Source organism: Oenanthe melanoleuca, chromosome 3 (genome assembly GCF_029582105.1).
Source record: "Oenanthe melanoleuca isolate GR-GAL-2019-014 chromosome 3, OMel1.0, whole genome shotgun sequence".
Taxonomy (NCBI): Eukaryota; Metazoa; Chordata; class Aves; order Passeriformes; family Muscicapidae; genus Oenanthe; species Oenanthe melanoleuca.
The window spans coordinates 22,580,496-22,607,492 of record NC_079336.1 but is presented as its reverse complement, the minus strand read 5'-3'; the positions used below and the strand labels follow the sequence as shown (position 1 = coordinate 22,607,492).

Below are 26,997 nucleotides of genomic sequence, written 5' to 3'. Positions count from 1 at the left end.
AGTCTGAAAGGTCCAGGCAACATATAGGAAATATAGAACATCATTTCATCCACCAATAGACCACATCATTAGAAAGAGAAAAAACGAATTTTGTGACCTAGATCTGGCATAGCTTTCTTCTCACTCTATTGTGCATACCCCAGACTGAGCGTATTTTTCCCATCATTATTTTTTACTAAGCCCTCAGCACATGCAAAAAAATCCCACTGTATAATGGAACTTCACATACCATTAAATCCTTTCTTGAATATCCTGGGGGATTATACTGAAAATTTTACTGAAATTATACTGACTATTTTCTTTCCTATTAAATAATTAATACTGAAAACTGCAAGACCCATGAAAAATGAGTGAGTTCATAGGCTGCTCCTACATTAGCCCACTTGACTATTATCATAGACAAACCAGGCCTATTTTTTAGTCCTACAACTGCACAAATTATTGCCTTTCTTTCTTACCATGAGGAATTTGTCTCCAGTCTTGTGAAACACTTTGATATGAACACCTAATCTGGATGCAAGTGCATGCCAGAAGTATTTGAGGAAAATAAAAATCTATTTTTATCAAAATATTCTCAACAAAGTGTTGTCAGAAATGCTTTCCAAGTCAGGAAAGTTCTGACATGCCTGATAATAACAGTTGTCCTGCAGTTAGGTCAATCATCTGAGAATGAGAAAAATTGGCTTCCAGGTTCCTGCTGTATGATTTCAAGGAGCAACCTATATCTGCATGTGCCTTGATCAGTTCCTATAGCAATGGATTTCTGATAATAAAATAACTAAGGGTTTTCTAGATGCCTTGCTGTCACCAAAACCTGACACCTTGAGAGGCTACCTGGAACAGAGGCTAGACAGTGTTAAAGGAATAAAGTAGGTATTTATTAAAAGGCCTTCAAAGGATACACCCTGGCTCAGGCTCCACCCAAGATGGGCAATGGGTCACACATTTTCACACTTTTAATAAGTTTTGGTCCATTTACACATTGGGGTTAATTGTCCAATTACATGTCTTCGATGTAGCTGAATGCTGCCATATTTCCTCCTTCTTCCTATTTCTTCCTTTTCATTTAAAAACAAAACAAAACAAAACAAACAAACAAACAAAAAAACCCTAGCCCAAAACCCAGCACACCCTCTTTTTACTTCTTCATGCAGACAACCTTTGCACCTCTTCCATCCATAGCCAGTCATACCTAATGTTTTTCAGAAGACTTGGTAAGTGTGGAATAAGCCTCAGCTGTGAGCAGGTTTGTCTCATGGCACATTCCATCATCCTGGGTTCTAACATGTTGCCACACTTCATCCCAGTTCAGGCTGAGGGAAGTCTGAGCAGAATATTTGCAGCACCAAGTCTGTATGCCCAAGTTTCCTTTCCACCAAAATGATGCTCAGATAAGGGAAATTCACCCCAGTCAGTATGTACAGGGCATGTGTAGCTGGACAAGTACAGCAAACCCATATTCCCCTGCACAAACCTTGCTGTAGACCAAAGACAACTGAATTGTTAAGAGAAGATTTTTTTTTTGTTTGTAAATCCAAAGCCTACAACAGGTTTTGGGTTACTTCTGAAATTTTATATACACCTGAAGATTAAATTTGACTTGTTTTCAGAGACTATTTTCAAGGCCCTTGAAAGAAAGAAGGAGTTCATAGGCTGCTCCCACATTGGCACATTTGGCTGTTATTACAGACAAACAAGGTTCTTTGTCACTCTCCAACTGCACAAATTATTGTCTTTCTTTCTTAACACGAGGTATTTAAAGTTATTAATCTTTCTGTAGCTCCTGGAAATAAACTCTTCATCTATCCATTTTGACTGAAAGATATTGTAGTAGATATTTGATAAATACAATCTCTAAATAACAGACACACTGCTTTTTAAATATTGCCCAATTCAGAAGGAATTTTGAATTAGACTGTGACAACATCCATATAATTGTAGACATCCATATAACTGTAGAATCTACACAACAATGAGTGAGTGCAGAAGGGTGACTCACTGTCTCTGTTAATAAGGCCAGAAGAAATGACAGTGCTCACCTAGTATGGCATCTTTAAACCCCAGGACTATCTGGAATATGAGGACCCAGAAAATTGTCCTGTCTTGATTTTTCAATTTTTGTCATAAAAAGCCTATTTCAGTCTCCAGCAATTTTTCTAACAGTTAATTAATGTTTTCTGTCAAATTTTTCCCTTATGCCTAGATTAAACATGTTCAGCTTCCTCTTCTGGCCAGTGGACCTTATCATCCACTAGGCTGAAGGGTTCAGTACTGCAGCCTTGGACCTGCCTCAAAGCTCTGGATTTGTGTGGCTGTGATGGCACTGCTGACTGACCCTGGTTATCATCAGCTCATTATCAGCATTTCTGCCATCCTTGCTCAGGCACTGAGGAGCTGTGCCCTTGCTGGTGAGGACAGTGTCCTGCCATCCTTGCTGCCATCTCAGCTCTCTGCAGAGCAACCCCTTCTTGCTGCTCCCTGACAGAGCCTGACCATGCTGAGGGCAAGTCCCTTAAAAACAAGTTTTGTTCTTCTGGCTCTGAAGGAAGTTACAGCCCAATCTTCCAAGGCACATCCTGGATAGTGATTTTTCTGAGCAGAGAACAGGTGATGTGAGAAACATCAGGGTCATACAAACTCAAACAGCTGGGAAGTTTGCCAGTCAGGAGATTCAATAAGGTTAAGCAACTTCTGGGTTTCTCAAAGTATACACATATATAGACAAGCAGCTTTTTCTTGTCTACTAATGGGCACATACTTGAAGAACTCTCTGAGCAAGAGTACTGGAGGATAAGAAGAACATGTTCTAGAAAAAACATTGAGGTGATGACAGCCTAATGGTTTCATAAGCAGAAGTTTGAAAATGCTGGTTTAAATTAAAGCATCTACACAAAGTAAAAAACTTGAGAGAGAAACTTAGACACCCAGAGAAAATTTAGAGGCAGACAAATCATTGCACCTTACATGGCACATGAGTGGCAGTTTTCTGTCGTGGGACCTAATTAGTACTGCAGATGATTTGTTACTAAGATCACCCACAACATAATTCTGACTCATTTTATTTCTCATGACCACTTAAATTAAGTAATATAATTACTTACACAGCAGGAAAAAATTGACTTCTGACAATGTACATTTTTAATTTAATTACATAGCAAAACACTTTTTTGGCACTTTAGGCTAAAATATATATCTAAAATTATGTTGTATTTCTAATCATATAATCATGATTTTCATGTTAATAAAACATCACTTACACAGTTAAAATCTTATTGTCCTAGATCTCACTCTTTTTAATGCTGTGTATAAAGCACAATGCATAAAATGGGAACAATATAATTACTGTCTTTGAGCTAGAATGTATCATGAGTTCCCCACCCAATACTTTTAAGGAGAATACCTGGATATTAAGGCTTGGTACAATGGGGCCTGTGTACCATGTGACTACTCCATGCTTTCTTGTAGGAGTCATAATCTGAACTCTTACCAGCTAACACAACAGGACTAGTTTAGGAGCACTAGAATTATCTGCTGCTGCAGATCAATAGGACATTGTTATCTAGAATTCCCAAGGTAGGAGAAAGCATATACACAGGCAATGTTGAAACATACACTTAGAAAGTTACTTAGCCAAGAGTCTCTTCCGAAAGCAAATCCTACAGCAGAGAATTGATTTCTTATTAGTACTACATGACAACTTTCACTACTGAAGGATACACCAAGGCTATGATTTTCAGTAAATCAGTGGATAACCAAAAGTCTGTCTAAACACAGATATCCTTTGGGTCATTACTTTTTCTGCAGATGCTGGTGTTAGATCACACAAATCAGTTTCATGTTCAGGGGATAAGTAACATGCAGGTCGTGAGTCAATGCCCCAGAGAGCACCAGCAGTACCATCAAAGGAAATCCATTTTCCTATGAAAAAGTGCCATCAGACAGCTGACATAACACACTAGCTCACACCAGGAGTGTGATCTTAGCGTGAGTACCCTGCTCAGTCACCTACCTGGCCAGGGTTGCAGAGGGCACAAACAGTGCCTTTCAGGTGAAGTCAACCATCAAGTGCTACTGCAGGAGTCCACCAAATTCTTTCACCCACTAACAGGCTTTCTCCTCAAACAAAACCCTCCCAAAATACATTCTGTAGGGTGTGGAATCTCCTGCATCAGCTATTCTCCTTTACAGAGCCATTTCTATTGCACCACATTGCAAACCAAAGCAAACACAACCTTCATTAGTGCTTCAAGGTTTAGGCAAGGGAAGGATCAGGTTTTATGCAAAGGATTAAAAAATCGTTCATGATTAAAAGAATATTGGAAATGAAAGGAATGTCTCTTTTTTTCTGAAAAAGAATCTGATTTATAGCACTTAACTAATAATAATTAGATCACAAACAGCAATATTTCAATGAAAAAATTATCACCTTCAAATTTTGTACACAGTCAAGTTCACCCTATCTAATAAATGTAGGCTTTGTAAACTATCAATGAAATCAGCTGTATATGTGAATAAATATTTACATGTGTAGTCAGGAATGTTTAAAAAAATTAATCAGAGGCTAAGCTCCTCAACTAGGTCTTGAACAGAAAGCTTTCCCTGATAAAGCTACAAACTGGATGTTAGCATGATTAAGTGTGTCTTTAAACATGCAAGACACTTAGCTCATTGATCATCAGAGTAAATTTTTGTTAAACTTAGCTATTCTTTTGAGCAGAAAAAATTTGGGGAAAATATTTTAAAAATAAATATCCATGGATATTTTGAGAAAGCAAGATACCTTCATGCAAAGTTTAAATTTGCAATTGACTTTCCAAGCTGAAGTGTCTAAATAAGACTGTAGAGCCCAGCCTTTGTTGACTGTGACTTTGGTAGTAAATCAGAGCACTGAAGTCTGGGGTTTGAATCTATCTGCCTGTCCTACAAAAAATGATTGTTACCACAAACTACATACTGGGAACGACCCACTGGCTAGCTCATACAGTGTTCAGGAAGAATGGAAGTTAACAGAGGTCAGAACTATGGCCACGATGGTTCTCACAGTTTAACAAGACAGCTGGTCAAAAATGCATATTTTGGCATGTTAAATTTATGAGCATAAGCACAGCTGTCCAATAATCATTAACTGACCAAGATCTACTGATTGTCAGGTCCCAGAACAGCAGTGCTTCAGACACCTTCCAATAACAAAACAGATTTTGAGATGTTGCCATAAAAGGCCGTTCCTTTAGTTCACTGGATATTTTTCTGTTTTTTATGATAAATTGATTTTCAGAAATTGAGATTAGTGAAATCTTTGATCTTCAGTGAAAGTGGTTGACCCTGAAAAACGGTCGGAATTATAATCCTGAGTAGTTAAGTTCCCAGAATTTACATTCTGCAGTATCCCCCCAACAGAAATGTCAGAACTTGTACCCAAAGTTGGATGGTCTCAAATATACAATGCAATGCCCATGTCTCTGAGCAAACACTAACCTTCTGTTCCATAAGCAATGTGTTTGTAGGGATTGCTGCAAATGCCTTGTAGCTTGTCTTGATCTTGTACTGCTAAAAGGGTAAACCAGAAAGCAGGAAGAGAAGTAAAACAGGGTAGAAGAGAGAGAGGGAAGAGAGGGGAAAGGTACAACACAATGAAAGACAATTACAATCCTCTTGCAGACATGTTGCAATAAAACAATGCTAATTTCTATTTCCTAGAAAAACTATTTCTTAAAATAAATCTAGTGTTTCTATTAAGGTTTTAAAGTCAGGAAATGTACACGTTTTGTTCTTAGGGATGAAGTAGGACAAAGCAAATTCCCTCTACCTTATGGCTTCCAAAGTAAGTTTAACCACTTTCTGCTGACTAGCATCCTTAAGTGAATAGCAGGGGAATTTTTCCAAGTTTTCTTGTGATTTAATGTGAAAATGCACAGCTACTTCTGTCAGTACATCCACCTCCACAACTGTTGCTGAGTGGTGTGATCCTGAACCATGAAATCAGAGGGATTTCTGTGATTGGCTCTCATGAGACTGATTATGATCCTTAAATGCTGAATTGCTGGTTTGAGTGGCTAGATCATTAAAATTTTCATGCAGCTTTTCATCTCCTGAATAAATAACTCTACCACCCAAACAAAGTAAGTATAAGAACTTTCATACTTTGACAAAACTAACAGAATGACAATCTAAACCATACAAAATGTATGAGTTTGGGTATGAAAATTCTAAGATCAACTTTAAAAATTATTATTTTCAAATAATTTATATTTTAGACTATCTTAGTTTGCCCAGTTATTTTTAAATCTTTACAAATATTTTTTTTACATTTTCTTTGCAAATATAGAGGCTGAGTTCAGAAATTCTTAAAAGATTGATGAGATTCTTCTATACTTATAGGAGTTCAAGAGGTAGGATTCTTAATCACATGACTGCTAGAATTACTATTATATTATATTATATTATATTATATTATATTATATTATATTATATTATATTATATTATATTATATATATTATATTATATTATATTATATTATATTATATTATATTATATTATATTATATTATATTATATTATATTATATTATATTATATTATATTATATTATATTATATTATATTATATTATATTATATTATATTATATTATGATTTGATACATTGTTCTCTTTTAGGCAACAATCGGACAAAAAAGTCATAAATTCGCACAACAATAGACTTTTAAGTTAGTGATTGATTATTTCTGTGACAGCCAGAAATTAAGTTATTTGTCAATCAAGTTGGGTTTTTTAATGTACCATTACCTGCATCAGAAAATACTGGTGATTATGTGGTAACAGTCTAAATCAGCATGCTGCACTTTGATTCATTCTTTTGTTTACTTTTTATTTTCTTTATATCTACTAAGGTCTTGATGACAGGAGCGTGGGCAAAATTTTAACTCAGGTAAGAAATTTGTCTACACACCTGTCTTGAAATAGTGTAGGGCACAACCTTCTAATTCTTTCTATACAAATATTGTTTGCTTTTGACTTCACTGAGTCAGAAACTGGAGAATGAGTCATTCAAGAAGTCAGTAATCACAGCAATCATATTGAATGAACAGATTAAAAAGCAGATGAATGCAAATGCTGGAACTGAACTTTTTTCTGTTTTTTAGTGGGAGAAGCTTTAGAGCATGGGATATAATTCCCATGAGATTTAGTGATTCTAACTTGAATGTCTACCATTCATTTTCTTCAGTCAACACTAATGCTTTTTATAATCATAGGCATTTCTACAGAATTAATCTCATCCCAAAGTAGGCAAACAGAAAGGTAAAATACAATCATCTTCTACATACACCATATTCCTTCCACTAGCTGTTATAGAATCACCTAAATTGTGCTTGGATATGTAACCTTCAAATATCAAAAGTCATGTGAGTTGAATCCTATGCTTTGAACACTTAGACAGCAACACTGCATAGCTCCATGGATATATTTATGCATATACAAAAACTATATGCAAAACTAAAGTTATGTTTATCTTAAACTAAAATAAAATATTGATCACTGAGATAGAAGACCAAATTCCAAATATTAAAATAGGCATATTCACAAAATGCATCCTTGTTTAATTATAATTGCTATCCAACTAAAATTGTATAATTGAACATGTGAAAAATTTTCACTATTTTCACTAGCAAATAGGATTTTACATATGATGAAATGTGCATCCTATATGAAAAGAGAACTAAGATCACATTGAGGTTAGTTGCACTGAACAAAGACATAACAGACTGCTAAAATGTAAAAGTCTCTATACTGCTTTCTTGTGTTTCATGACTCCCAAATACTGTAGAACCTGTGAGCAAAGTGCTATTTTTGCAGGTCTGAGATGATGGAAAGTTTTTAATTCAGTTTCTCATCTATATGAATATGTTTCTTTATACAATATTTCCTGTTTTTTAAAATTAATTTTTCAATGTCTAAATACATTTAATATTCTGCTTCATGGGAATCTAGCAGAAACTTTAAACAGTCATGGACAGTCAGGTCTGCTGGCCATGGTACAGCCAAAAGCAAACCAATTCCAACATCAGAGCTTGGGCAAATGTCAGCCTGGGGAGTTTGGGGGGAAATGTCCCAGATTTTTTGTTCAAATGATCACCTAAGAACCCACTTGTCACTGCAAAATGTGCTAGATGTGCTATAAAGGCTCAAAATCAGTGACCAAGCATGGTGGCACAAAGCTCCTCATGAGAAATCTGTCCTGCTTTATGGCAGGTTTTGCAGCTGTGCTGAGCTCCATGTTGTTGAAGTCAGTTTGGTCCCTAACTGTTTTGGGTAGACCTATATGCATTTCTGAGCTACATTCAAGTAGGAAAAATCAAATAATATGGAAGAATGAAACCACTACAAAGTTTGTTCAAACCAGAAAGCTAGAAGCTGTTATTCTAATGACTGTTCCTACAGAATTTATCTGTCCCTACCCTGTCTCACTCTCCATTTTTCTATATTAGGTCCATGAGGACACCATCAAAGTATCTACAAAGTCTAGGGAGAGGGCTTTTATTTCCTGTGGTCACCCAAAGTTGACTCTTCACACTGATCTGTGGATTTGTTTATATTCCCTTTGCAAAAACATTCCAATTTTTAAATCATTAACAAATATAAACCAAGGAAAAGCACACGCTTATATGTACACATACAAACAGTTAAACCAATGAATAGGTTATCCTTTGATTTGCTTTAATCAGTGCATGTCCAAATTCTGATTTAATAGATGTTGGTTTAATTTGTCTTCACGTTGCTGCAAGGACTGTTGAAGCAACATTAAGGTTGAAATATTACACATGCCAAATTGTACACACCAAAGGCAAGCACTTTTAGATTTGTCTTTTTCCCTCAACATTCACTTAGCACATTCATACATGAAAAGATTTTGTCATGCATCAACAGTCGTCAGAGGAAGCAATCTGCATTTTGTTTAGTTATAAAGTTGAGCTGATTAGTACTAAAGAGACCTAAATGCTAATTAGGATATTAAAGTTGTCTCTCCTCAAAACTCTTCTTTTTTTCTGTGGAAATATACTGAGATTTGAGGCTAGAATATCACTGGACAACCTGCTACCATTAACACATCAGCAAAGTTCGTTGAGTTATCCCATAATCTAGGGATGGAAATAAGTGAGAGCAGGAGGAGGGTTGAATGCACAGTATTATTAACAGTAGATGAAGTCTCAGACTCACATTTTAAAGCCATGAGAGACCTTTCCTTCACTGAACACCCAGCTGCATTAGATTTAGATATTTTAGGTCTTCCTCATCTCCAGCTGAGTCAGCTTTGTCTACCTGATGAAAAGTTTGACCAGACTAATGGTCCAAGTCTGTTGTTCTGGTGGACACTCTCCCAGTCTCCATGGGATGGTGGGGCAGTTTCAAATGTGCCACCATATTGCATGATAAAGCAGAATTAGTAGGAAAAGGCACAGTAGGAAAGACAGAAGGAGTATAACAACCTCTGCAAATACAAACCCAGGCAATAGCTCTGTGTCACAAACAGAGAATTTCCTTACTGCCAGAGACCTCACAGTGCTCCATGCACCAGCTAGCAGGAACTGCAACTACAGTGCAATCTGCAGGCTTGGTTATGCATCACAGTTTGCTCTCAGGGCCTTTTTTCTTGGAATTTCTACAATTTCATATATCTTTTTGTTTCATTAACTAATACTGACAGGGTGTGACAACACAATGGTTCCTCTTGGCTTGTTTGGATTTTTAAAGAGCCATTCATGACAATTGCTACTTCGTGCTTTTTAACTTCTCATTTCCAATTAACATTTTAAAGTCAACCCTGCCATGGCCAAGCTGTTAGGAGCACATCTGACACAACTTGATCTGGCAGATCAGGCTGTAATTTGGTGCTGTGAGCAAATAAATCAATAAACTATGACAGACTTTGTGTGATGAACAGAGCTCAGATATGAGTTAGGGGAAGGGAACACAGCACAAGGGAGGCACAGAGTGCCAAGATAAGACAAAAGAGGCTGGAAAGCCTCTTGCAGCTCTGGTGCCTTCTGCAATTAATTCCTCTTTTTTGCATAGCAGTTCCTCTTGTTTTCACCTACTTGCTGCATGTTTTTTGATTTCCCCTTTCCTTTCCTTTCCTTTCCTTTCCTTTCCTTTCCTTTCCTTTCCTTTCCTTTCCTTTCCTTTCCTTTCCTTTCCTTTCCTTTCCTTTCCTTTCCTTTCCTTTCCTTTCCTTTCCTTTCCTTTCCTTTCCTTTCCTTTCCTTTCCTTTCCTTTCCTTTCCTTTCCTTTCCTTTCCTTTCCTTTCCTTTCCTTTCCTTTCCTTTCCTTTCCTTTCCTTTCCTTTCCCCTTTAAATCTGTGGTGTGACTGGCTCCCAAGCCCTCCTGCAGCAATTGCCATCACTGCTTATTCTCACTCCGTGATGGCTCTCCTGCCTTTGGGTGGATGACAAACAGCAGGAGCATGGCTGATCTGCCAGGTGTGAGACTTTTGTATTTGCAGTAGTTTGGGCTTTAGGAAGCTTGGCTTTTCTTTTCCCCTCATCCTCTGTCTAGCACACCAAGATCAGAGGAGTACAAAAGAAGCAGGAGACTGTGCTTATCTTCCCTTGCTGGCCCTTGGCCAGTCTTTGCTCAGTCACAGCTCATTATTGGCTCTGGGCTAGTCCCAGGGTGGCTGGGGTGAGGAAAGCCTCCTGGGAAATCACTTATCAGTGGAACACCTAGGTCACATCAATTAGATCAATTAGATTAAACTGCTTCTTGCTCAGCCCTGCACCTAAGATCACCACACTTCTATTACTTTCCCTGGAACACATATGGATTTACTTTAGAATGGGGTGAACAGAACACGTTTCATGGTTGATTTTTGATACCCCAGGATTTTAGGCAAGCTTCACAAATATGTGTACAGAATGTACATCAGAGCAACTGGACACAAATCCATCTTTAGTAGTAAATCATCTTACTCAAAAATGAAGTAACTTCTTTTTTATGCTAAAGGATTCCTACATCATCTTCTCCATAATACAGAACACAGTGCTAACAATTGAAGGGTAGGATTTCATTTTTCACTATCTTCATTATTGATACAAAACCTGTTCGTTTTCCACATTTTTTCTACGTCCCATATATTTTACTAGTATTCTGCAACATGGATGTGATTTTTTACTACAGGGACAAAGAACTATTATAAAATAAGCATGCACCAAGAGTACCTTGGGTTTGATGTTTTCATGGTCAGGAGGCAGGGAAAAAGACTGTGGTGAAGTCAGCTCTCTGGGTCTTGATGGCAGTGTGCCTGGTGACTTGTCTGAGATGGGAGATCTGCACTTTAGCACTGATGAGGTGGCAGAATTCTCAGGTCTTGGAGGGGAGGAGTGAGACCTAAAGTTTGCTTGCACCAATGAAGAATTAAATGGCAGTGGATGGGAATTAATATTTCCAGTTTGTGGAACCAGTGGGGCAGAGTGAGGCTGTGGGAGAGACCACTGCTTTGAGATGCTCGAAGGGGCAGGAGAGGAGGCACTGGTCTCCAGAACAGATGTTCGGGGTGAATCTGGCTTAGATCTGGAAGGTGAGTGCAAAAGACTTGGGGAAGGAGAAGAGTGCTTTTCTAGGGGGGGAGAGAGTGCACCACTAACAGGGGTAGAGGGAAGCAAAGGGAATGAGCGGCAAGTGAAGATGGGCGAGTAAGTGCGCACCCTCCGAGACTGCTGAGGCGCCCGGGACCTGGAGGCAGAGCAGCCCAGCCCTGCTGGAGAGGGAGAGCTGGGCTCTGCAAGGGAAGAGGCAGCTGGGCCACGAGGAGGAGGCAGTGGAGACTGCAAATCTGGAGAGGCAACTGATCTTCTATGGGAGGAGACAGGGGATGACAAAGAATTTCGGCAGTCTGGAGAAAGTAACTTAATGGGAAGGGGATTTTTAGGAGAAAGGGACCTTGCCCGAGGGGTGGGATAAGGCTTCGAAGGTAAAGGTAGATGCTGAGCCCATCCTGAAAGCCAATCCTCCTTGCTGGGGGAATCTGGCCTTATAAGAGGGCTTGAAACAGATTTCTTGGGGGTTGGGGGAGACTTCTGATCAATTCCAAGTGTTGAGGAACTAAGGGAGCTAGGGGAAAATGTGGGACAAGAAGCAGGAGAAAGTGGCCTCCTCTGAGAGGAGCCTGATCTCAAAATAGCAGTTAAGAGAGTCAGTCTGGTTGGCAGAGGGGATTTGACTCCTGACTTGGCTGAACTTCCTCTGGATAATGTTTGTGTGCAAGGCTCATTCATACTACATATGGTCGAAGAGGACCCGTAAAGAGAGGGTGGGGACAAAGGCTTAGGGCTAGGAGATAATGAATGAGTTATTATATGTAGAGGGAGAGGAGACAAAGCATTCAATCTTTTGGAAGGACTGGGGGATACAGACTGAGCTAAAGATCCCTGGATTTCAGCTGAACATGGAGGATTGGAGGAACGACTTGGACTCCTTGCTGGAGCAGGGGATGTGGTGAATCCTCCCATTTTGCAAACACAGCCAGGGCTATGGGGACTTGGTGTTTGTAGGTTATCAGACAGCTGAGGAGTGGAGTGCCAACTCTTGGATGCACAAGAGGATATTTTAGACACTGAAGGAGGTGAACTATGGGAAGCAGACTGAAAGTAGAGAGATGAGTCTTGCTTAGAAAACCCAGTTGCTGACTGCCAGTTGTTACAGGAATCTTCCACCGAAGAGGCTTGATTCATGTTAACCATGGCACCACACGCTACTTTCTGATTAATTGGAGAAATTAAGTGGACAGCAGGTGGTTTAGAGGAAAGATGATCAGAGGTGGAAAGAGTAGAAATTAACTGGAGAGGAAAAAAAAAACAAACAAAAACAGAATTGTTAAAATAGATGGAACCTGTGGAACAGTTAAACACCCCACATTTCAGTCCTGTGGTCATGCTTACAGGGTTTCCATTAGTACTGGTGTGTGGGTTAAAGCACAGGGCTTGTTTTAAGCTTGGACATAGAGCCTGATGGATAAGGTCCTCACAGGAAGGTGACTGAGGCAGACAAGCTATGTGGTACTTTGGCTTTATGACACCTCTCTTTTGTTGATATTAACAAGGTTCAAGGCTACAGTGTTTTTCATTTTAGTAGTGCCATGAATATCTGGAGTCATGTGATGCCATCCACATTATATAAACACGATGGAAGGTAAGACAATGGCAATAGTGTCCCATCTCACTTTGCCAGTTCAGTGGAAAGCAGCCTTGCTGAAAATAGGATTCAAGTCAAGTGTTCTCTTTCTCATGCAGTAAACAACCCCTTCTGCAGCACTCTGATACCAGAATGAGAAATTTGCCTGGAACTACTTAAATCAGACATCCAGTCTGCTTTTCACTTCTCCTGTCATTCACAGAGCAGAGCATTTGACAGTTTGCAGACATGTAAGAGTCCTTATCCCCTTCTCCACAGTTCCTCAATGCACTAACAAAACAGTAATGAGCTCTTTCATGAGTGTCTTTTTTCTTGAGTCTATTCTAATTAGGATTTGTCAAAACTAATTAGAGCATACAAGTATATTATCAACCTGTTATGCAGTTTCATGCTTCTAAAGAAAGAAATTCTCTCAAAATCTTCCAAGTTATTATAATGCTGAAATTAAAAACTGAGGTATACACAATATGAATAAAACATGTCAGTATGAAATAGTGATTAAAGTCAACTGTAAAACCAAAAGCATACAAATTGTCATCTAACATTTGACTGAGCAATTTGAAAGCAGGGAAATTGACTCCAATTTCATCAAACTTGATGTAAATATAAGAACACCTATTTAACTACTGTTAGGTACCCTGAAAATATTATGCAGCTCTATAAAAGACAATTATACCATTCAGTTTAACACACAACTTGCTCATGGCTGTGGCTCAGCCTATTAATTACATTTTTAATACATATGCCTTACCCATAATAGAGAGGAATTATGATGATGATAATTGTTATTATTATTATGTAATTATGTATTGATATATCACAAAATAAAAATAAGAACAAAAGAACTAATTTTCAAGTGAGAGCACGTGCTGGAAGAAGCTGCAGCAGAAAAGCAACACTTAAGAGCTTTCAAAGGCAAAACTATGCCTAAGTTTAGGATAAACACACGCTTCAAAACCCTATTAACCCTTATAACTTAAATTCAGTGAGCTCTTCCTGCTAAATGATACCATATAAACAGCAAGCCTTTTAAACCAAAGACACTTTCTGTATAAGGTAACCTCAGAAAAGCCAGATCAATGCTTTGATTTATAGGAATAAACACGAAACTTCTGAATCCCTTTACAAAAACACTAATTTCTCCTTTTTTTCTGTGTTTTATGTCTTAAGGTGTCACATTTCAAAGTGGAAAGTCAATGGATGTATACAGGGAAAATACTGGAATATCAAAATTAATGTTGTTTATATCATTGTATATATATTCCATTGAGAAATTAGGACTCTTGTTGAAAATGCATCTAATCAAGAAGAAGCAAAAACACTGTAAATTGAGAATAATTTACCAATATTTATTCATTATGAAAAATTATTATTAAATATTTCATGAAAGTTAAAATTATTTAATGAGATGAAAAGCAGTGTGGTAATAAATCTGATAATTTGAAGCAGCTTCCTGAATTTAATAATGAATTCTGGAAGTTAATCAGCTACCAAAACAGAGCTGGGGTATGAAATCTCTATATTTCAAAATATAATAGATAAATTTCCCTTACAAAGACAACAGATTAAAAGAAAGTGAGGAACAAATATGAAACTTCATAATAAAAGCACAGGATGTGCAGTGACTTCTAATTAGTTAAAACTTAATAAGATTTAGAAGCAGCTACAAAAATGTCCATGGTAGCAGATAACAAATAAGCTCCTGCAAGTAAGATAAAGACATTTTGCAGTATTCTTCCTGTTTAAATACCACTGAACATTTATGTGCAGAGCTAATTGAGCCATTAATCAAGTCTTCACAAATGATTTTGCTATTGAAGCACAGTATTAACAACCACATCTATAGATGATCAACCTCTTATTTACAGGATCAGGAAATCAAAGTGGGCTGGAAGTGACTTCCAGAGGTGATCTGGGGCAGCCTCTGACTCGCAGCAGGTCTCACCAGCACAGGGCTCAGCCCAGCTGTGGCTGTGTCTCACCAGCCTCCAGAGCTCTGATGGAGCTCCAGCACCCCCAGGCAGCAGTGCCAGTGCTGCACCACCTTCCCTGAGGAAGCTGCTCCTGCTGTGCAGATGGCATCTCCCACACTGGGATTTGCAGCATCGCTGCCTGACCTGCCCTGCAGAGGAGTTTGGCTCTGCCGTGTCTGTGAGTGCCCTGCAGGTGGTTCTGGGCAGATCCCAGATGACTCCTTGGCTGTGTCTTGGTGGGAGTCAACAAAGCCAGCTCCTTCAGCCCCAGCTCTCATGTCCCAGACACATTTACACTTTTGTGCTGGACCCCATTCCCTTCCTCACATCTCTCTTGAATTTGAGGGCTGCTGGCCAGAAGAATCGAGCACGTTGCAGCCTCAACAGTGTCAGGTGAGATATAGTAACTTCCCTCAGACAGTGGAATTTTTTTCTGTTCAGTTTCTCTACTGGCTTAAAACCCTCCTGTAGGTGAACTGGATTAGTGCAGAAGTGAGTGACCAAAGTAGATTCGTGTTTCTTTGGTCTGTGATTCAACTGCAAGCCTTTTTCTCTTCTCCTGAGCACCTCACATATACATGTCCTAAAAAATGTATGAAGAAAGTTGAAGCAGGTGGCAATGTTACATTAGCACAAAGGTACAAAGGCACTTGAAAAATATCTTGATGCCTTGTAGTTAGTCATTCTAGAATTATCAAAGTGGACATAATACTAGTATTGAGCCTTGCCCAGAAGACCTTCAGCACATTTGAAATGGCAGAACTGAGCTGGACATAAGGCAAATTGTCATTCTGCTGAGGTCACATTGTTTTGGAAGGGCACAAAAGATGTGGCTACCTGCACCTGCAAAACCTGAAAGATGTGCTGGTCAAACAGAAGGGAAAGAGAGTGCAAACTGAGAGCCTAAAAGGCAGAAATCTTGTCTGAGTGAATTATGTCTTCAATTTAGACCTGATCCTGGCCCCAGTTAACCATGCTTTGATCTCAGTACAATCTGCTTATAGATAGGAAAAGATAAAAACAAATTACCCACAAAGACTGCAACTTGAGAACCAGAAAGTCAGAAGGAAACACTGGAAACTGTGGAAAACAAAAAAATTCCTGGAGGCAACACAGTAAAGCAGACTGTGAGCTGAGACCCATAATATAAATGCTATTTAGAACAGTCCAGTTTCTCCCAACAAGGAAGGTGCACTGCCCAGGCAATGGCAGGAGTTTGTAGGGACTCCTGACTTATTGGTCTGGAAAAACCAAACCAGATGGCACTCAAAGGACAGAGGAACATCAAGTGACTTTGATTAACTAAAAACCCTTCTGGTTACTGATTCCCACAGCAAGTCAAGAAATTTTTCCAAGTTGAGCTCATGCCCTGACATTCAGGGAAGCAGACATTCTGCTCAACCCAAAGGGTAAATTCCCAAAGGCAGGAGTCAGTCTGACTCTCTTTTACATGCCTAGGCTCTCTTTAACATTAAAAATAAAAATTTAAAAAAAGAATAAAAATTTAAAAAAAAAAAGGGAAAAACCCTCAATAGAAAATATAAACATAAAGCTCTTACCAAAAAGTTCCAACTGTGACCAGAATAACAGATTATTTTTTTTCAGACATTGAATATAACATGGCAGTTTTCAACATCAGTCGGGACCTCTATGTCTCACAGAACAGAAATTTCTTTTTTTTAATGCCTTCCATTTTTCCTTTTGTTTAAGCAAAGTCAGAAATGAATGAAGCTGAATGAGCCCTCTGGGTCAGTTAGAGTGATCCCTTCTGCAACACAGTGGTCCCCAATACTGGTCCTTGCTTTTTTCACATCTGACAGGAAACTCATCATCTACTTATGCTTTTAAGTTAATGTTATATGAAATAACTCTTAAAAGGGACATGGTAGTGCCCTTAGAATTCAAGAATTGAAAAGGTAGCCCATATGTGGACTCCTTTGTAAAAAGGAAATGTACCCACAGATAAACCATGCATCTCTTTAATCTTTTCATAGTTTTTCCTTCATTTCAGAAGTGAGGATCCTTCATTAAATAACAAGTCAGAAAAAGTGATGCCTAAGGAAACAGCTTAGAGCCAGAACACCAGTGAAAGGCAGCTTAGTAAAAACACCTTTTTATGAAGCAATAGCAATGGCTAAAGATACTGAGATAATGAAGTCTGGGGAAGTACAGTCTTGAAAACTTGTGACTAAAGAATAATGATAAGATATGCAATCACCCATATTACATACTGCCTCTCTTCCTGTTCAGGTGAATATTGAGCAAAGTTGGGCATAATTTCTTGTCCTGTGCAATCTTTATCTTCAGTTACCTCACCATTCCAACCCCTCTTCTCGAGTCACAGGAATCTTAAGAAAGATCCAACATAGGATTTCTTCTGTACAGTACTCCAAAATTCACCCAATTTCTGTAAAAGCTTTTTAAAAAATACCCAAGTAAGCCTGAACATTGGTAAATTTTCATTTCCTCAGGACAAGTATTCTCTTACAGGCTGCTTCCTCTAGGTATGCTTACCTATGACTTTAACCTTCCTCATGGAAAATTCTCACTGATTTTACTGGGATTTTCTCTGTTGAACTAACATTTCATACTGCTGTGAATCCCAAACCAGAGTGGATTTTTTATTCACAATGTCTTCAATCAAAAATTGACACTGAATTTGATGAAATATTGAGTGGCAAAAGTATTTCAACACAAGATAAGAAATTCTATTCATTTTCAGAAACAAAGTAGACATGCTTAATATTTGTTTTTAAATTATAAATGAAGAATTGCATTTTCAAGTGATGGTAACCCATGCAAGGTCAAAAGAACTGCATGCCTACACTTACTTCATGAGAGAAGGATGTTGCTGTTTTGCTAAATGGAATTTTCCATTGCATAAACACCTTTCAATATACATCAGTGTTCTTCCCAAGAGGGGAGAATTAACTTTTAATTTAAAGTTAATTAACATTAACTTCTCAATGCAGGATTGATGCATTTTGGGAACGAAATGTTTTGAAAAGACCTTTTTGGGAAACGCCCCAGGGAGAATTGAAAATTTAATAATTCAATAAATGCACCTATAAGGATCCACATAAAACAGAAATTTCATCTTCATTAGTTCTGTACACCTGTGCAAAGTCAAGTGTACCAACCAACAATCAGAATAATAGGATTTTTACAGCCTCTCTCTCTTGCATAAAGGACTGCAAGAGCTGCTGAGGAGAGAAAAGAATCTAGTTCTGGGAAGTCTGATGCTAATAATTCAAATGGTCTTGAGACTTCATTGATTTCAATGACCTTACCCAGTTTAGACTAGTTAGGAATCTAACATACCCTGATTCACTTGGTCTCATGATGAGCTGCTTTTAAAGGGAAGAATAGATCTGCCTCATCACCACCCACACCAGAGTCTTATGGAGAAGCAGTCAGAAGGGTTGGGCCACCTCCTTAAGGTCCAAATGTTACAGAAATGGCCAATGAAAATGTTAATTAAAGAACAAATTGACCAAGCTGCTGTACAAACCAGCTCCAGATCCTGAAAGATTTAGGAAGCAAAGGTTACCTCTAGAGTGTGAAGAGCTTGTTACCTGATGTTTTTGTGGATCAGTACTGTGGGAAAGTGCAACTCCTGGAAGGTGCCCATCGCCAGGAGGTGTCCCTGCCCCAGTGCCAGGGGACACATGGGACGTGGTCAGCAGCTGAGCCCTGATGGGGCTGTAGCCATTGGAAGGCTGCTGGGCGCTGTCTGAGGCAGCAGCTGCTTCATCTTCATCGCCGGAGTCCGTGATCAGGATGAACTCAGCCTTGAAAAGGTCGTTCTCCTGCATTTCTCCTTTGCTGGAATTGCACCCCAGGGACTGGAAAGCCATCCGGGTGCTGTCTGTGCAGACAGTGGACACACAGCCTTGCTTGGCCCCACTCCTTAAGACCAGCTCATCAGACACTGCCTCAGACTGCAAAAGATACAAGGAAAAAGATCCCAATTAACTGCATTTTATTTGTATCCCCCAAAATGTGAAGCAATTTTGGCTTTAGGTAGTGGCTGTCTCTGCACTACCAAAAGTGCAGTAGGCAAATGAAGAATTTCGGGATGAAGCCACTTCCCCAGGGAGTCCCAGCTTCCAGCCCCCAGCCAGTGCTGTGGGGGCTGCCCTCCCAGCAGCTCACAGAGCAACGGGGGCTCTGAGCACAGGGACTGAGAGCAGGGTGCAGTCAAGCCCAGTGAGCTGTCAGCCCACACTGCACCAGACACGATGGGAAGGCATCCCGACCGCGGGATCCACGGAGCAGACAATGCTCCTCAGAGGAGTCTGACAGACAAATCTGGGACAAAACCTATACATATTAATGAAGAAACAAAGGCCCTTAAGACAAGGCATTCTCTGAAGAGAGCAAACAGACTCAGAGGTCAGAGAGCTTTACTGTATGTTCAAGCTCTGCAGCACAGACCGCAATTGTTCTTCGTATTTTCTGCAATTTCCACATCCAGCATGTCACTTCTCAGGCATGCTTTGGATGAAAGTGGGAATCGTGGAAACTGCACATATGACACACATATTAAATCACTCAATATCAAAACATCTATTGTAAATTATATTTCCCTCAGAGGAAGAACCAGGTAAATGAATAGATATATTGTGTACTGCAAGAGGAAGCCTCCAGATGGGGCTCATATTTGTATGATGCCTGAGGAACATGGTAATTACAAATTTCCACTTCACTTGCAGCTCCATGAGCCCTGGAGTTCAGTTCTTTGAAAAAATACTGGACCACAAAGGGGGACATCACCATTATGAGTTTGACAGTGTTATTTTGATTATCTGATGTTGGTTGTTGAAATATTGTTCAGGTTCTAGACATTTTAGAAGAGGGACTAATCTGTGCTATGAAGTCCTCACAACTGCATAAACCGCCAGAGAAGTTTCCTCTGTCCACAGAGAAACACAGGGGGATGGATGGAATCAGGAAGGTCTGATTCTGCTTTAGCCTGGGCATTACTTGTAACTAAACCAATCCTGAGCAGCTGTAAATGTAACTAATGAGTTAAATCACCTGGGAATAATATTCCAGTGAATGTCTCTTCAAATACATCAACATCTTCATACATCTTACATACATCATCAAATACATCTACATCTTCAAATACATACCCAGACCTAGCCCCTTTTTCACATAGCACACTGAAATGCTGGAGCATGTTCAGGTCAGAGGGCTGTGAACTCCTTATTACATGGAAAAGCACCCAGACCTGCCCCAGTGATGGAGCTGTTACACAAAAGCAGAATTGCCACAAGCATTAATATTAACCTGAGGATTGTGGTAGCCTTTCAAGCAGCATGGAATAAAATAAGAGGGCAATAAGAGCTGTGAGGCAGGAAAGGAATAAACAAAGGGTTGACTAAAGGAAGGAGAACCAGGAATGCTGTGCTGCTGGTTTCTCCATGGCAGAAATCAAAAGGACAAGTTTTCAAAAATCAGAAGCTTGCTTCCACTTTGATGCATACCTATGAAAGGTATTGGCACCTTTCTGGAAGCCACAGGACTGGCACTTGCTGAAACCAGGATCCAGTGAACAATTCCTGGCCAATTTCCATGTGATAACACCTTTGCTATTGTGAAGATCTAGAAGGAATCCCCTCACCTGCCATTGCATGACTGACAGAGGACAGAACTGGGTTTCCTTCCAATATAAAGTCTGCCAAAGGCAAAGCAAGCTATTGAGCAGGCACTCGCCTTCTCTTGCACAATGATTCCACATTTTGGGAATTAAACCAAGCACAAGCCAAGAAACCATTCAAGGGAGAGAGCTTCAGTTCAGCAATGCTCAGGATAAAATTGTATCTTTAGAAGAAGTGGAAAAATAATGCAAACAAAAATCTACCTTATTTACAATTGCTTGGTTGCTCAGATCCGTGGGTTCCTCTGGAATTGTCACAAGGAACTTAGAGATATCCACAACCTCAAAATGAGTTGGAAGCCGTCCAATGGATGGTACAAATGTGAAGGTCAATGGTTTGGTTCCAGATTCTTGAGAAGAGACCTACAAAACACAAAATTTTATTTTTATCAGAGATAATTTGAATAACATGAAATAATCAATCTACATAACTTGCATGTCTATTATTAAGTCTACTGGCCATTGTTTTGGTGAGATCTTTTAATTGGCTAATTGTGTATTAAAGCCTTATTTAACAGACAAAATACTGCCTTGGTTACACTCATCAACATTCTCTATATTCTAGAGGTGTAGCACAGCAGACAGAACTTTTGCTTAATAGCTTGCTATTCTTTCAATTTTCCATAACAAAATCAGAAAACTATATTCAATCCATTTCAAGGCTGTTTTTTATCTTTGTTTAACTCTACTTTAGTAGGACAACAAATAAATTATACCAATGCATCTGGGCAAATTATAGCCCCTAGAGTATTTGCTTAACAAAAACCAAAGTGAAAAAACCTTAGCTCTAAATGGAAAAAAAAAAACAACAACAAAAAAAACAAAAAACAAAAAACAAAAAAACAAAAAAAAAAAAAACAAAAAAAAAACAAAAAAAAACCAAAAAAAACTAACCAAAAGGTGTTCACATTTTCTATTGCAAATGCAGCTAACTCTGAGCAATATCTGAAATAAATTGTGATTTAAGTACCTTCTCTCTTTTCTTTGGGCTTTCCAGCCACATACACCAACTAATAGCTTGTCTGTCTGCATATTTCTCCCTTCCCCTGTTGCCCTCTCAGTAGGACAGTGTATATAAGGTCTGAATGCACCAAAGACAAGAGAGACTGAACAAAGGCAATTTCACCTAAATGTTCAATTTTATCCCAGTGCTCTCTGATCACTTGAATCTCCTTCACAGGAGATGAAACTGAGAAAAAAAGTCTACATCATGGTAAAACTCTCAGATGCTTTGCCAGACATCAGGAAGAGGAGCTGCACGTGCCTTTGCAAAATAAATAGAGGGAACCACACCCCAAACCACTGAACCTGACATGTTGACTTTCCCACTACTTATGGTATAAAAAATTCTTTTTTTCTGATTCAAAACTGTGGAGTACATTGATTTTCCTTTGTTCTATCATCTGATGTAAACCTTATGATTGTTAATTGTCTTTTCAATGAACTCTAATTTGCAGTGGCCTGAACTGTATTGAATCATACAGGAAAACAGGATTATTGCTTCAGCTTTTTTTTTTTGCTTGCTTGCTTGTTTAAAGTGAAACAAATTAAAGAGCTATGACTCTCATTATGCTTCTTTGTAATTTGCATCCATAAGTAAATAGCAATTACAGAAAAGATTGGAATTATGGTTTACATTACTTGATCATCTTGTGGCTGGAACATTAAAATGACGGACACAGATTCCCAGTTTTAAAAAACCCTAGGCAAATATTAGTTACTTCTACTAACAGCTGGAGTGCTTGGGCAAAACAGGGGCAGGTTATTTGTAGAAATGCTATCAACTGCTCTTTCCTCTACAGTTTGGAAGAACTGTGCTCTCTCAGAGATGTGCAAGTACAAGGTGCTCTCCTACTTTTACCTCCCTCTCCTTTTCACACAAGTGACCAGGCATTGGAATATATAATGCATGGCCTGAATCCACAGCAAAAGAGTAACAGCTAAATGCTGCACCATGCCAGGAGCTGGGGTTGTGAAGGAAAAACAACAGCTCTGTCCTCTCAGGAGCTGAGGCACTTGAGTCTGATCACTGCTTTTCATAAAGGAGCAACACCATCTTTAAATATCATTAGCCAGCACGTTAAACACTTAGTCCTTGCTGATTACTTTGGCTACCTTGCTTGTCTTTCAAAATATTTTCCCCCTCTACCTCATCTCCAGTCATTCTCTCATTTTGACACCTGACAGCAGCTGTTCTGTATCACTGGACATTCGTGAGTCAGAGGGCAAATATTCCTCATAAAAGTAAAAGCAGGAGAGCGGATAAATGTACAAATAGAAAACCCAAACATAAACGGGTTTATAGCAAATTCCAATATAATGTGGTATTGCTAAACTCCCACAATTTTATCTACATGTTTGTAACAAGGAAATACAAACAAGAAATCAGACTAGAGGCTCCAGGCTTTTGCATAGTAATGGAGATATCTTAATATCACCTTATTTTGTGTGTGTCTTATCCTGCACTTCCAATTTTATTGCTTTGGTGGAAAAATTACAGAACACACAAAGAAAACCTTTTGGCCTAAAGACATTGTGGAAATAATCACCAAAATTGCTTGCAAGCTGAAACCATGATTGAAAAATACATAAAAATGAACAAAGAATATTTTTTTCAGGTAGGAGATGCCATTAAATCATGGCATTATTTATATTCCCCTAGTGTATATTATTTTCTTAGACTTTAGAAAGCACACACAAGCAAATACAATTACTGCATTTCAGACAGTTTTAAGTTGCCAGATACTGCAGTAAGGAGTGACAGGACTGTGCTCCTCTTGGTTTCACCCAGAGCAATTGAGAAACAGGAACTTCCAGCTGGTAAAACTGGTCATGCAATCTAAGCTGTTCACAGAAACCTAGACAAGAAAATATCACATGACTAGCCAGAAAACACAAGTATTGCCACTGAGGGAAAACAAAAGAGAAACACTTCTTGCTTTACATTATTGTAAGTGCTTATTTTCATTTAATATGTTTTTAAAAAAATAAGTAAAAAAACTCTGACATTTTAAAATTTAAATTTTAATTGAACAATGTGAAGCAGAAAGAGCTGTTACATACTACTTCTGTTTTTAAGGTAGAAAAAAGATTTTTGCACCTTGTTTCATGTACTCATCTCCTTTACTCATCTCTCTCTCTGACTGATGTTCCTATTGAAGAACTGAAAAGAAATGAACAGGCTGGACTTCCAGCACTTCACAACATCTATTAATAGCCACTCTGATATGTAGAGGCAAATAATAAATAAAAAAGCTTAAATTTCAAATATATATTAAAAAGTATATGAAACTTCTTATCATCTTTTCTTCATAATCATTAGTAACAGCAGAAGCAATTCAATACCATACATGTCCTGCTGCTGGAATTCACTTGAATCAATACAGTTACAGTGGCAGAAAAATACCAAATGTGACTTCTATTGAACTCAATACTAAGGAATTCTGCTTTATATTATATAATCAATCTTATGCACATGAAATAACTGATTGTTTATAATTTCAGCCTTCACTTTAATTAGTTCTTTGAAGAATACAAATTATGGAGTTTAATATAAATAACCTTTGAATATCTGTTGGTGGCTGTTGGCAGCTGCATAATATATTGCCAAAAAGCTTCAAAACGAAAAATTTATTCCAGATGACTCCCATGAGCTCCTATGTCATCAATTTACAAACAGGTTTGTTGCATAATTAATACCATCAATTTACAGCTGCCCTGGGGAAAGTAACTTAAATTATATTAATTATTGTTTTCATTACCACAGTTTCTGTAGTCCTGACTTCTAGAGCCCATTTTTATTGTCTTGGTTACCTTATGAACACAAACAAACTCTTCTATTTAATCTCTCATATGCTCTATAAGCATTCAGCATACTGCCTATTTTGTAATTTAAATTGAGGTTCCATTGTCAATGATTGCTTCTCAGGACTTCCTTCTGGAATACAGATTGCTAAAGTGAAATTCAATATGCTGGTGCACGTTACCACTTCTTCCACTGATTTGCTAATGTAAGTCATTCAGTTAATAAAACAACACCCTGAGAAAACCTCATTCTTGAAGCATCTAGTCCTTCCTTTGAAGATATTTATTTGTTTAAAGGACAAGAAAAGGAAATTATGAGTAAAAAATAGCAAAATAACAAGTGTGTACATCATGAAATAGAAACATGTTGACTGAAGCACTGTTTTGGTCAGAGCCCAAATTCACATGCCCACAATTCCTGAGTGATAAATATAGCTCTGACACCCAGAGAGAGCACAGCCAACACCATTCACCCAAACAGGGGAGGAGCCATCCAAAAACACAGCCTGAGTTCTGTAATCTCTCCTTAAACTCCTTTTCTGTGTTCAGACTAAAGTAAAACTACAGAGACATTGTCTCCTCCTTGGAACAGAGAAAAATCTAGTCAGATGGTATTATCAGTTAATGAGATGTAAGAATCTTCAGCCTGTCTTCATATCCTGACTTACTATAGCTATCACAGTAACCTAATATGGATTAGCTGTTTATTGTGTAATATGAGCTCTGGCTTTTCTAAAACCTCTTACAAACAGCAGCAGATGATCATCTAACACCAACTTTCTCTCTGTGAAACTTCAGAGGAAAAGGCTAAACCCATTCCAAAATCCAGAAGGAAATTACAGTCAATATGAAGTTTGTGCCAAAGATCCCAAGGACAGCTGTGGTCCAGAAGTTTCCCCAAGCTTTACGATGTGCCCATTTTATCACCTTCAGCAAATCACTTGTGTTTCTTTCATTACATCAACCCACACTCAAATGCAGACAAGTATCTTTTGAAAATGGATGTGTGATGTGTGTAAAGCACTAGAAAGAGCAAATGAATAATAGTAAAAAATTTTAATCTATTATTCAAAATGCAAGAGCTCATTCAGATTAAGTGGGTTTTTTCAAACATCATTTTAATAAGCTCTTCAGCCCAGCAGACTTTATACAACTGTAATTGCTATTTGATATTGCTCTACACATATACAGCTAAGTTTGATGAAAATAAAGTTTAAAAAAAAAAAAGTTTAATTTCCTCTTTTTGCTAAGGGCAAGTAAAATACCTTGCCTGTTATGCTTACTTGACTTAATTAAATGCAGTGTCACTAAGTGATCATAAAATATTAGACCCTGGGTCTAAGATGACCTGGGTCTTTAAATCATATTTATAGTATCACTGACATCTTTAAACCCCTTATTTGCTTCCAGTCTCTGGATCTTCCTGAGGAGCAACATCTCCCAAGTTCAAACACTGCGTTGTAACATCCCAAGCTGCTCTAGTCCATCACCCATGCACAAAACCACAGCTGGCCGGTCCCATAGCCAGACTGCCCCAGCTTCACCCTCAGCAGGTAATCACCACTCCCTTCTGGCTGTCCTGTGCTCATTTTGCTGTGTGGATCAACCAGAAATTAAGCTGAAATTTTGTTGCTGATTTTGCACAAGTGTGGCCAGGCTTGCCATCTGGCCTTCCATAGAATGCAGTCAAGGACTAGCAAAAGTACACTGAAAACGTTTGAAAGCTGATTACAAAAGAAAATGGTTTAAAAATCAAAACAAAACAGAAAAGTAGTGCTAACACACACATGGACTGCTTATTAAATATTTTTATATTGTTCATTAACAGAAGACTCCTTGCGAAATGGGAGACTTCAGATCAAGTCCAGTGATAAAGAAAAATATCTGTAGACAAAGAAAAATATCTGCCTTGAAACTGGACTCCTTACAAGGTCATAGGACTTATGCCTTCATATGTAGAACATCCACACTAGCACATTAACAGATACATTTAAAACTGATATACATAATATATGCTTATGCAAAGTCATGATACCTCTGCCCAACAGAAAATCTGCACACTGGTTAGTCACATTAGTATAGCAGTGAGGCAAAACAGATCCCAATTTTCCAGTCCATTTTTGAACAATTTTTGTCTTGATAACTCAGTGGGAAATTGAAAGTTAGAATTTATTCTTTTTCCTGTAAGAATTTCTTACAATTTCAGCCCTTACAATTTCTTACAATTTCTTACAATTTCAGATATAAGTCCCAAAATGCTGCTGTCACCCTCACAGCAACCTTGAAGCACGTTCTCATTAATCTATATGATATCACTCCTTCCATTGTCTTTTCCCTATAGCTGTGCCTATCAATAAGAGGGTGTAGTTTCCA

The 26,997-nt window shown here is 38.4% G+C and overlaps 1 protein-coding gene across 3 annotated transcripts in view; it reads right to left on the bottom strand.

Moving 5' to 3' along the window:
* The window catches only part of MLIP (muscular LMNA interacting protein), a 100,594-nt gene that overhangs the window by 36,540 nt on the left and 37,057 nt on the right, over window positions 1–26,997 (bottom strand). For 2 of the 3 annotated variants that reach the window (XM_056486446.1, XM_056486445.1), the window contains exons 2-5: window positions 21,025–21,183; window positions 18,731–19,096; window positions 11,211–12,827; window positions 5,476–5,547 (exon numbers count right to left, since the gene is read on the bottom strand). In XM_056486446.1, coding sequence (XP_056342421.1) covers window positions 5,476–5,547; window positions 11,211–12,827; window positions 18,731–19,096; window positions 21,025–21,183 — 2,214 coding nt within the window. The remainder of the gene's footprint in view (window positions 1–5,475; window positions 5,548–11,210; window positions 12,828–18,730; window positions 19,097–21,024; window positions 21,184–26,997) is intronic. The other variant, XM_056486447.1, reaches the window with a different exon arrangement.